At 53.6% G+C, this 12,036-nt stretch overlaps 1 protein-coding gene across 3 annotated transcripts; it reads right to left on the minus strand.

The window, feature by feature from the left end:
• LOC130836018 (uncharacterized) lies at nucleotides 1-10,298 on the minus strand. Of its 3 annotated transcripts, none has more exons than XR_009049091.1 (3): nucleotides 1,292-5,175; nucleotides 610-787; nucleotides 1-416 (listed from the first exon to the last, which is right to left on the minus strand). XR_009049091.1 is itself a non-coding variant. In XM_057708003.1 (3 exons), the coding sequence occupies exons 1-3, from the start codon at nucleotides 8,877-8,879 to the stop codon at nucleotides 176-178; spliced, it is 849 nt and encodes a 282-aa protein (XP_057563986.1). In that variant the 5' UTR covers nucleotides 8,880-10,298; the 3' UTR covers nucleotides 1-175. The 3 variants fall into 3 exon arrangements, 2 of the variants coding, with proteins under 2 accessions (XP_057563986.1, XP_057563987.1); XM_057708003.1 differs by lacking the exon at nucleotides 1,292-5,175 and adding an exon at nucleotides 8,397-10,298 and having other exon boundaries at nucleotides 663-787; XM_057708004.1 differs by lacking the exon at nucleotides 1,292-5,175 and adding an exon at nucleotides 8,397-10,298.
• Nucleotides 10,299-12,036: the final 1,738 nt, after the last annotated feature.

Here is a 12,036-nt window from a genome sequence, read left to right on the forward strand (position 1 = left end):
TTTAAGAGTCCACGTGATCCTAAATGGCCAGGCTGTGGGTTTCCACCTCCTCCGATACAAGTGTTGTTATCACATTATCGTGACCTCGGTTATGAGGACCACGAGTGATGTCTGCTATCCCTGTCCATGCCGTTCAAAAAAGGCAAAACACACAAGAGTCCCGGTTCTTGTGCTCTCAGGTTGTGAACGCTTCTGGGCGCGCTGAGGAGCGGAGATGGGCACCTCCGTTAAAACAACTGAAGATGAGGTGTGAATGAAGGTGCCGGCTCTCTCGCTGTGCTTTCAGGTGCCACCTCCCTCCACCGCCCGGCCAGGCCAGAGGATGCCCAGAATCGGTCACACTCACAGCAGCTTCGCAAGATTGGAGATTTGGTTTATAGCTGTGTCGTGCGGGGTGTGCAGAAACAGGTTTTCCCCTAAAAAAGCGAGAGAGGCCAGTTAATTTGCGAGGGCATCTGATGACAAACCCCAGGGAAGGGTTTGTCTTTGCAAAGTTCTTTTGTCCTTGCGGATGTGGTCACGCCCCTCTCAGACTCCTTGTAAGGGAGGACAGGAAGCCTTAGGCGAAGACTCAGCCAGGCCCTCCCTAAAGGACCCCGTAGCGGTTACCTGCGTGGTAACAGAACCTTCCCGTGAGCAACCTCCTGTCCAGCCAGAAGCACCTGCTGGCAGAGCTCGGGAGATGCTCGTCCATCCTCTTCCCTTCAGGAAGCTGAGCCCCAGTGGGGTTTATCCCAACAGCAAAGCCAGCCTGGGCTCTTCCTCTTCCTCTGGACCACGGCCCTGCCTGCGGAGGAAAGTAGGAGAAAGGATGCCCAGCCCTCCCCACACACCCTCACCCCCAGCCCAGCAGCCCTCCTGCTGCCATTCCTAGCCCTAACGAGGCCCCAGAAGCTGCCGAGCTTTCCAGGATCTGCTGGAGATGTCGGCTCCTCCCTGGCGGGCAGCCAAGGTTTTGTTTACTGCTCTCAAAGCAAACCCGTGCTCCTTCCTCCCGTCCGGTCTATTTTTTGAAAACACTCAGCTCTTGGCTCACAGGCATCGCTTCCTGCTTTCATCTGCTCGGCCTGGACCAAGGACATCCGGCCAGCAGCCAGAGCAGCCCTCCAAGGGCAGGACCACTGGTCCTGCAAATACACAGAGGCCTGGGCATCCTCTTCTTCTCCCTCCCGTCAGAGTTACTTACCAAGGTGACTTTTGAAGACTCACGTGGGGTGGGGTGTATTCCCTTTTGGCCACAGGGATGTAAGGTTAATACATCTGCCTCCAGCTCAACCACGCCCTCACCCACCTTGGTTTGCAGAATGGCAGCCCCCGGGCTGGTCCGCCAGTGTTTGCCTAAAATTCTGGAGTCGCTCTGGTAACAGCCCGTTTCTGGCCTCCTCCAAAGGGTAATTGAATACGGCAGGAAGCTTTCCAACGCCTACGCTTCCAGGAGGAAGCAGAGCTGTTCTGCTGCAAGGACAGTGAGTAAACCCCTCCTACCACTTGACCTTCCTCTGCACACACAGCCCAACCAGCCACAGGGCTGTCGCTTCACTTCCACTGAACGTTTTCTCCTGATTACCTGGGGGCATCCAGGTGTGGCTGAAAATATGCCCAACCCCAGGAGTCACTGTCTACCCCCGAGGGCAGTGAACAGCCGGGCACGACAGCTGGGCAGGACTCCGAAGCTCACTGCAGGCTGAGCTGTTGACCTGGTGACTCAGGCGGGATGCAGGGGCCAGGTGGCTGGCCTGTTGCAGAGACTGCCGGGTGCTGAATGCCTGAGCCCTCTGGAGAGGGGCTTTCACACGTCCTCATTCTTTGTGGACTTCTTGGTTTCATCACCCTGCTCCCTAAGCTCGTATCTTGGGGAAGAAATTAAAACTTTTCATTGCATTCCTTTGCATTCAAGGTCAGGCAGAAAGGTGAGACTTGTAGTGACTGAAAGGCACCAAAATGAGCGTGTGAGGACATTGAAAACATAGATTGAAGTGATTTTTGTGTCGTTTGCTAGAAAATAACATCTCCTCTTTATTTGTTGCCGTAAACGGAATGTGTGTCTCTTCCAGATTCCTTTGTTGAAACCTGCCCCCCCGGGTGATGGTTTTGGGAGGCGGGGCCTTTGGGAGATGAGGGGGTCACGGGTGGGATTAGGGCCCTTACGACAGACGCCTGGGACAGCCCTCTTCCACCACGTGGGTACAGTGAGGAGTCTGCCACCCAGAAGAGGCCCTCGCCAGACCCTGCCCATGCCGGCATCTGGACCTTGGAATGCCGGCTCCAGGACTGTGAGCAGTAGATTTCTGCTGTGTTTAAGCTGCCCAGTTTATGGTGATTTTTTTACCGTAGCCCAAACAGACTAAGACTTTCGTAAAGTCCACACCCACCTAGGATGTGGACGTGGCTAAAATGACGACCTACAATTAAAAGTCAAAACGAGGAGGCGGCCAAGAATGATGGAGCTTGCTTTTCTCAGTCTCTGGCGCCTGGAGTCTGCAGGTAACTGTCTAAGGGCGCAGGATAGACCCCAAAGCCTGGGTCCCAGTCCTGCATGGCGTTGGGCGAATGGCTTGGAGCCCTTCGGCAGCCGTGGGTGGAGGGGAGACCTCCCAGCCCCGTTGTGCCCGCAACACGGTGAACACCCGTGAAGGCTCTTCAGAAAGTGAGTGAAGCCTCGTGTCAAGAGGTGTTAAAGCCACGTGACATCAGCCATAGGCCCTGCTTTGCTTTGTTTTTGTGTTTTTAAAATTTTTATTTTATACTGGAGTATACTTGACTAACAATGTCGTGTTAGTTTCTGGTGCACAGCAAAGTGATTCAGTTATGCGTTTACACGTATCTATTCTTTTCCAAATTCTTTTCCCATTTAGGTTATTACAGAGTATTGAGCAGAGTTCCCTGTGCTATACAGGAGGTCCTTGTTGGTTATCTATTTTAAATAATCTCACTTTGGTTTCATTTATATAATCAGTGGATAAGGATAGAATTCTTTGTAGGATAAATGGGATCCCATGATTTCCTTCGTACTGTGATGCCTATAAATCCACTCCCAGGACCCGTGGCTATCGTTTGCTGATCAGATGTGCCTTTTGCTGCTACAGATGTTTCCCAGCCAAACCATGTGTCCACCAGTTACTGCCTGCGGCACGTGCTTCCCCTGGAACCTCGTCTGTGACGACGTCCCCCGGGCTCTCTTCTGCAGTGTCATCGCTCTGTGGTCTGGGGCTGCTCTTAGCTAAGGGCCCTCCTGCAGCCTGAGGATGGAATGCCCACTTGCTTTTGACAAAGGGAAACACTGACCAGCAGATTGAGAATAAAAAGCCAAAGATCCTTGTACTGAAGTCTTTTTCAAGTTATTCAAGAAACACCTTCTGAAGACCTAATGAGAAGATCTGGAGTTAATACGGAATTAGCTGTCCCGGGAAAATCTGAGGCTAAAATAAATATGATTTGATAAAATAATTGAACAACATTGTTGGGTTTGATTCCCCAAGCTGTGGGGTTCAGTAGTCGGCAGAGCATCTGGTTCCTTGTGTTACAAAATAATCTATTTCATATCTTGTAATATATCACCATAGCCACAAAACTTTTGGGTGAAGCTTGGTTAAGTAAATTTAAAATGATAAAACGTTATGTGACTTAATGTTAGTGTCTTCAATCATTGTCTCTTTTCTTATCACTTAAGAAAAAAAGAACAATTGACAGAGGACGAAAAGGAGGGGGAACTGACTGTGTGACGTTGTGCCAGCTTTTCTGCTCTCGGGGCCTCGCTTTCCTTACACGTGAATTATCTCACAGGTGATTGAATTAGATGCATTCAGCAAGTGTCTCCACCAGTCACCTACCTTGTATCAGGCACAGGTCTTTCATAAAGTTCACGAATTTTATAACAAGTGACAAGCACGAAAATAAAATGTATAAGAAACACAGACGGTCCTTCACCCGCTTCACTAAAGGATGTTCTGTGTGCCGGACGATCTCATCAGCTAGCGGCTCATTCTGCCTCGTCAGGAGCTGAAAATGTCCCTTTGCCAAGATTGCAGGCTCCAAAGCTCCCTGCCTGACGCACCACCGTTCCCCTGTTTTTCTTTGTCCCCTTCTCTTCCTCAAGCTTCCTGCGGTAGATTCATTCCTTCTCAGGCTCCACCCTGTGTCCAGCCCCCCGAGATGTGACTCAGAGCCCCTCACCCCATCTCATCAAGAAGTAGTCTCTTTCTCCACTCCTGAGTCGGGCCCCACTGTGACCTGCTGTGTCCGGGAGGATGTGGAGCAAGTGACAGGGACGGAACCTGGTCTTCCCCAAGCCCGGCAGCTCCTGCGTGCTCTCCTGGAGCCCGGCCCTCGCCGTGGAGCAAGCCCAGGCTGGTCTGTTGGCTGACAGGGGACCACACAGAGCAGACACCCGTCGGGCCGGTTGTCCCAAACCCGTAGGGGAGCCCAGGCTAGACGAGAAGTCACCCAGCTGACTCACAGCCTCAGAGCCCGCCCTTCAGAGCGAAGGGGAGGGTCTGTCTGCCACTGGGCTTCCCTGCTTGTTCTGTGACCAGGTCTCCTCTTGAACTCGACCTCCATCAGCGGTTACCACCCGCCCCTCTCTTTTCTCTGTGTTGCCCTGGCCCATCCTCCCCCCGTGGTCTCGTGTGCCTTTCCAGCCTCATTCATCCTGAAGCAGGTGGGCACATGTGAGTGGAGTCCAGAGATCAGCGCAGGAGGCCCGACAGATTTCACCCGCCTGGCCCCAGGGGACCCTGTGGTCAGGGCCTCCTGACCTGGGGTACAGGGGACCCCTGACGTCAGATCTGCACTTTCTCATCTCAGTTCGGCTGCCTTTGGTGCTGTTGCTCCTCTCTGTTACTGACCCCACCTCCCTCCCAGGATGCTCGCCGCCTGGGTTTCTCCCCCTCCTGGTCCGGCCACCTCCCCACGGGTCCTGGTTCTGCATGGGGTGGGAATGGACTGTTTCCACACAGTCACGTCCCCCACTCAGAGCCCTCCTTCCTCCCCTTCCTTCAGGTCCTCCCCCCACCACATCACGCTCCCTGCCTGCCCTGCTCTACCTCGTGCACAGACCACCCTCTGTACAAGCAGCACTTGATCCAGTCCTGCTCCAGGACGTGGGCATCACTGCTGTTTGCGTCCCTCTCGTCCAGTCGGGGCAGGGGGCCTGGTGCACACCGGCTGTGAGAAAGTCAGCGACCCACCCTTGGGCCTCATGTAAAGAACAACGACCAGCAGGTGCCAGAGGCTGGAGCCCCCAGTTCTGCTTTGAAGAGTCCAGGAGAGCGTCCGCAGGAGAAACCGTCAGGTACAGCTTGGAAGGAAGGCAGGGAGATGGTTTCCACGTTTTCCAGGTAGACAAGGGAAGACCCGCGGGAGCGTCCCCACCCCACCCCCACCCCCAGCGGGTGACACGGGTGCTGACAGCCCCGCAGCCACCAGAGCAACGCGTCGGGGGTCCTCCCGGCGGCCTCCGCCTCCCGTCTGAAGTCACAGCACCTTTTCTGCGGGGCTGTCGTGGGCCAGGCCCTCTGGTCTCCTCTCATCCTCCCAACAGCTCTCCTTGGAACACGAGGGGCTGCTGGCGGGGGACCTTCACCCGTGTTCCCCAGGTGTGTGAGCTCAGACGAGCAGGCCCAGGGCCGACGCGGAGTCCGCCTGGCTGCACACTCCGTGCGGCACCGGCCCAGCCCCGGGCTCCGGTCGCCACGCTGTCCTCCTCCCCCTCGAGCCCCTCCTGCGTCCTCTGCTCCCTGACCCTCACCAGCCGCAGCCTGCCTTCCGTACCCTCGCGGGCCTGCGTTTCCTTCCCCTGAGGCCTCCTTCTTGGCCTCTGCTCCCATCTCTCTATCCCAGAGGCTAGGATCTCACATTGACAGTTGCCTGCGGGACGCCTTCATCTGGTTTTCCCTGACGGCATCCTCAATTAAAACAGCCCAAAAGTGGATTATCGTCTTCTCTTCCTTTCCATGTCCTGACCATTTTCTCTGAGCCAGTGATGCTGAAGCTTATTTCTGACAGCTCCCCGGGCCCTCCCCACATCCAGTTTCTGTCTTTGGGGCGTCACCGGCCCCCGCCCTCCCTTGCCGTGACCGCCGACAGCACGTTGCTTCTCTGGACGCCCTGTTCCAGTCTGACTCTGGTCCCGCCCCACCTCTGCATATTTCAGCATCATCCTTCTGATGCTCAGCTCAGATCACGTCACTGCCCAGCGCACAACACCTCAGCAGATCCCTCCTGTTACCCAACAAGGTCTAAACTCTCCTCTCTAGGGTTCCAGGCCCTTACGGCTCAGGCGCATCTCCAGCCTCTCATCTGGGCATCCCCAGTGCCGCGTGGTCCAGGGGCAGGAAGGAATCAGGGGTCCTCCCTACACATTTACGCCCCCTGTCTTTGTGGGTGCTCCTTCCTTCTGTCCCCTAACCCGGCCTGGTAAAAGCTCTCCCATCCTTGAAGGCCTTTTTCCGCTGTTACCTCCTCCAGGAAGACCTCCCTGATCCCTCTCAAGCATATGACAGATCCACAGCACTCCGGGTAGTGGGGCTCGTGTTTGCTCCTGGACTGAGGTACCTATTTATCCTGCTACTGAAGGGTACGTTCTTTGAGAGTAGGGATGAATGGCCGTCCAGTCTACCAGAAACCTGGACTCTCATGGATGTAAATGTTTAGAAAATTGACTCAGAATAAGAGTATGGTGGTAATGGTGGTTTTACAACTCAGGGATGAGCCTTTTAGGAACGTGAACATGCTGCAGAAGAGTGGACCTGAGAGGTAAGCTCTGTGGTGCTGAGGAGAGACCAGCGTGCCTTGGGGTTAACCCTCGCCAGGGGCTGGCCTCTCCCTGCTCAGCCTTTGCACCAGTGCTGCTGGATCTCAAAGACTGTGAATGTTTGGGTCTTCAAAATCATTTGTGGATTTGCGGGCCGGTATGAAAAGGCAGTTCTGCAGAGAACTACCTCTGGATTTTGATATATGACTTTTGTGGCCAGTTGGGCTCACCCAGCTACACTCTGCTCTCTGTATTTTGGCAGGTCTGTTCTTGAATGATAGGATTATGTGTAACTCAGGCAAATATATCATAAATGTGTATTGGTTTTTTTTTTTTTTTTGGCTTCTTGGATTTAATAAACCTATTCATAGAAGAATCCTAGATGTTTCTTCAGAAGATTTAACCAATTGATATTGACATTTTGAGAACCCCTCTCCCTGAATTCATTCTTTCATTGAAAATTATGTTAAACCCCATAATATGCACACTCATATTTTTAGGGTGCGGCTACATGACGAGGGATAAAATGGCAGTTTGAGTCGGGGGAGGCGTGGGAGGGGGGCAGCGAGTCTGGCTTTCCCTCCCTGAGGCCAAGGTATCTTACTGGAAAAGGACATCACCCCCCAAACGTCTTACCCCGTCAGCAGCAAATACAGAGATCCCCTCACTCCTGTGAGGTGGATGTCTCACATTCTCACGCTATATTTAAGGTCTGAAATCCCAATTTTGTGTCAGAAAGGCAAACACACAAACAAGGTGACAAAAGCAGTTTGGTTAAGTCCACGCTTCCTTCCTCTCCCTCCGATTTTCTCAGACTTTCTCTCCATCTCTCTCTGTCCATCTCTCTCCACCTCTCTCCATCTCTCTCTCTCCATCTCTCTCCACCTCTCTCCATCTCTCTCTCTCCCTCTCCCTCACTCTCTCTCTCTCTCTCTCCCTCTCTCTCTCTCCATCTCTCTCCATCTCTCTCTCTCCCTCTCCCTCACTCTCTCTCTCTCTCCATCTCTCTCCATCTCTCTCTCTCCCTCTCTCTCTCTCCATCTCTCTCTCTCTCTCCATCTCTCTCCATCTCCTTCCATCTCTCTCTCTCCCTCTCTCTCTCTCTCTCCATCTCTCTCCATCTCTTTCCATCTCTCTCCATCTCTCTCCATCTCCCTCTCTCCCTCTCCCTCCCTCTCTCTCCCTCTTCCTCCCTCTCTCTCTCTCCCTCTGCATCTTTCTCTCTCCTGCGCCTGTCTCCAGCTCTCTCTCTGCCTGCAGACACTTCAACCATGCAGAGTTGACCTGATGCTGCCTGGGCCCCCCGGCGCCCCCCTCCCCTGACCACCCCTCTCCACGTGGTCCCCAGGACAGCCCACTCCTCCACCCAGCCTCGGGCTTCCTCCCGGACTGCCCCCCCAACCCCACTTCACTCTTGCTGCCTTTCGGTTCATTCTTTATGAGGAGGCACTGTGAGCCTGTGAAGGAAGTAGGTCAGATGGGTCCCCGCTTCACTTGGAGGAGAAGTCTGTGTCCTGAGACCCTTTCTGATCTCACTGCCAGCTCCGCTCCCCCAGGCCACCCCACACCGCGTCTCCCCAGATCACCCCGGCAAGGTCTGGTGCCCACCGCCTCCCCCCCGCCACCCGCACCCCACCTCGCTCACCACGAAGGGCAGCTCTCTGCGCTCCCGGACCTTCTGATCCCGTCCGGTCCCCTGCTGGGCCTCTCCTCGTGCTCGCCGCGTCCCAGCGGCCTCGGCGCAGCTCACGCTCCGGGCTCTCTGCTCGCCCCCTACTTCCCTGCTGGGCTTCCTGGCGTTGCCTCCCAGATAAAGGACTGGAACCCACATCTTTGCCTCAGCGGCCGTTTGGTGGTGGGGGGGGGAGCAGATAAAGGTGGTTATTGTGTATGGCCTCAGTGCCTCACATGTGCTTTCCCATCTGTTGCTTTTTCGTGCTTGTCCATCTGTGCGTTTCATGTATTGATCCTGTGTATTGACCATCTTTCCTACCAGGACGTCAGGGACCTGGGGCAGAGGTCTGCTTTGTTCACGTCTGTTATCCACACCCCGGAAGAAGAGTGCCCTGCATACAGGAGGCATTCGATACATCCTTCGTGAATCTTCCGTCCTGGCAGAGCGGGACATTTCAAGCAGGTGTAACGGTACAGGCTCTTGGAGTTGGAAGGAGACTCAGATGGGCTTATTTCTCAGCGTGGAAATCCCGGATGGACTTCCCGATGGGTCATCCATCATTTCTGTGCCCTGCAGTTATTCTTGGGATGGGGACTTGCAGCTTCGTCCAGCTGGCACCTCTGCTAGAGAGCCCCACTCCATTGCACAGGCATTCCTAGACGGACTTCACGCGGGAAGGAGGCTGGTCCCCCTGCAGCTCTAGGGGGGCCGTCTTTTCGTGGCTGGTTGGTTCAGGATCACGGATGGCGTGTGAGGGAGGCTTAGGGCTCCCTCTAAGGGTTTCCCCAGCACCGCTGAGAACCTTCTAGAAGCGACTCAGTGAATGTAGGTAAGTTCTAGGCAATCAGCCCAGGACTCCAGGAGGTGCCAGCCCAGGACGGAGCTAACTCGGGATCGAGGAGCCGGAGGGTGGAGACCTGAGGCTGATGGCCTGGGGGACCCCTGGCCTCTCCAGGCCGTAGCAGGCCCTGCCTCTGGACTGATGGTCAGAGGAGCCACTGCAGGCCTTATTATTTAAACTAGTTTGGCACAGGATTTCTGCCACCCTAAATGGAACATGCTATATATGCAGGGGGATATATACTGTAGACATATTTCCAAGGAATAAGTCAACAGTGATGGAATTTCTGCTGCTACAGCCGACGTTTGGTGTGGAAGTCACCTTTCCATGGCGCCCCTAAACGCTCATTCCCAAGAATCCTGACCTTCATTGATCTCCTTTGAATTTTATAAATACACACTAAGTAGGGAAACAGGGAAAGTAGCTTTAGTTTGTTTTCAACAAATCAATCGGATTTCCTTATTTATAGTGCTGTTTACTTCCACATGTTACATAAATTTTGGAGTAATCTGCTCTTTGGTATAGAAACTGAGTTGCCTTTGTTATAGATGACCAATTAGCCCTACATTTTGCATTGTTGAGTTTAAATCACCTGATCTTTGATTTTATAGGGAACAAAGTTCTCTAAAATCGCAAAGAAATATGTATACTTAACATAATCCAAGAAGTGCATGGATACAGTCCAAATTATAATTCAGAACTGAAAACGATGTGTTAGGCTGAACTATCCAACTATGACTTAATTTTATTATCCTGGTGGCAGATATATGAACCACATGCCTCTAACTAGAAAACCCTGGCATTATTGTGTATCTTAAGCAGCTATGAATCTTCAATTAAAAAAAAAAAACGATAGTCAAAGTTGCAAATCGGGATGTAGAGTCTGAGATTGGAGCAGGCTGATGGAAGCTGAGCTCTGTCAAACAGTTTTGCATGTTGAGGGCTCAGGTTTCCACGGTCTCCAAACTTTAAGCCATGGTGTGGCCCTAATAAAATAAGTCAACTGATTCTTAACATGTGAGTTGTTTGCACGTTTTTCCAAACACTGCTGGAATAGGAAACAAGCAAAAGAAAAGAATAGGCTCGTGAAAGAGGTGGCTGGAGAGGAGGAAAGAGATGGAGGCCCTTGCAGCAACTTCTCCTACAACTCAGCTCCCCAGAATTGCACTGCACAGTCTTCTCTGGGGGAAGGAAGTGATGGATGACTCTTTAAAGGCCATACTGGAGTGCGTGTTCTCCAGCAGGAAGCCAGCGAGGGAGGACAGGGCCCAGGGCAGACTCAGGAGCGTTTTCATCCCTGAACCCTGCACGAGGGAGGCTGGAGCTGGGGCGGGGTGGGAGGAATGCAATGCCTCTGCTGAACCCAGCCAGCCTGCAGGCATTCCAGATCGCGGGAAAACACTTTAATTAATATGTAAAACAGCAGTGGGAAGAAAAGCCAGGTTAATTTCCAAACCACATCACTCCCGGCAGCATTCAGGTTGTGAAACCTGGGGACCCTTCCAGGGGTTGCTATTAAAGGCACAGAGGTGCTCTTGTGAGGGTGTGAGCTGCTTCGGAGGTGCTCAGAGCCCTTTGATCTGCCCCGCCCCGTGGCTCGCCTCTTCTTATGCTTAGCAGCATTGCCTTTGACGGGCAGGCTGTTGTTTTTAATTTGCACTGCACCCTCCCCTTTGTGAGGCCGTGGGGGGCTTCCCAGGGGCTGCCAGCAATTGTTTGGGACCAGCCTGAAAGCAGCATTGGCTGGGGGAGAGAGGCTGCCTTTCTTTCTCGTTCCGGTCGCTTCCTTTTCGCCGCAGCTGGCTACCTTTGCTGCGTGTGAAGCAGGCTGTCTTTCTGGGCTCAGGAAACCCTACTTGCCTGGGTGAGACTGTAGCTCCTTTCCTGGGCTGAGGTCTCCAACCGCGACCTGGACAGAGTGTGTCACGTCCTCACTGTGCTGAGCATCTCGTGGTTCCTCCAAGGTGAGGTGTGTGCAGAAGCGGAGCTGACGCGTCTTCCCTGGGTTGAACTAAAACAGCTTCCTTCTGCGCTGGACCGATTAACCCAATTAAAGGACACGTGCAGCTAAGACCCGCTGACCTGTGAAGGCGTGTGCCCTCTGACTCTGCCTTCTCACTGGCGTGTCTGCAGGCTGCCCTCCTCCTAGGCTCGCTGGAGAGGAGAAGCCAGAAGCGTAGGAGTGATGCCTTATTCATTATCCAGTGAAACAGCCAGTCCTGCCCACTGGACAGTGCGCATCTCCAAAATTAGACAGGGACGTTTTCTTGGGTGACGGACATCTTTAAGAATGAAAACTCTCCCCAGGAAGAAAAACGTACTTGCACACATGTGCAGAATTTGCCCATATTTTCAAAGTTTTTCCCTACCCCCTTCTAGCCCCATTAGCTGTCTCCCCCGGATTCTCTTCCTCTGTCACCGCTGCCATTGGCCACTCCCTCCGCCCACCACCTGCCTCTTGCCTGGGTTGTTACTCTCACCTCCCAGCCTTGTCACCGATTTCCACCGCATCCGCGATGCTGGCAGATGTCCCGCCGAGAGCCCCAGGGCTTCCCGATGGCCTTCACATAAAGCCCAAGCACCAGCTTGGCATCCCGTCCCGGGAGTCCATCCTTGCTCAGGGTACGGCACATGCCTTGGGTTTCCCTGCACTCGGTCAAGTCATTCTGCCCTCCTGCTCCCTGCCCCATCGCCCCTCTCCACCACCAGTATCCTGTGGGCTCTTTGTGAGTCTCCTTCTCTGACTGGGTAGCTCCTATTGTCTAATGC

Source organism: Hippopotamus amphibius, chromosome 14 (genome assembly GCF_030028045.1).
Source record: "Hippopotamus amphibius kiboko isolate mHipAmp2 chromosome 14, mHipAmp2.hap2, whole genome shotgun sequence".
NCBI lineage: Eukaryota > Metazoa > Chordata > Mammalia > Artiodactyla > Hippopotamidae > Hippopotamus > Hippopotamus amphibius.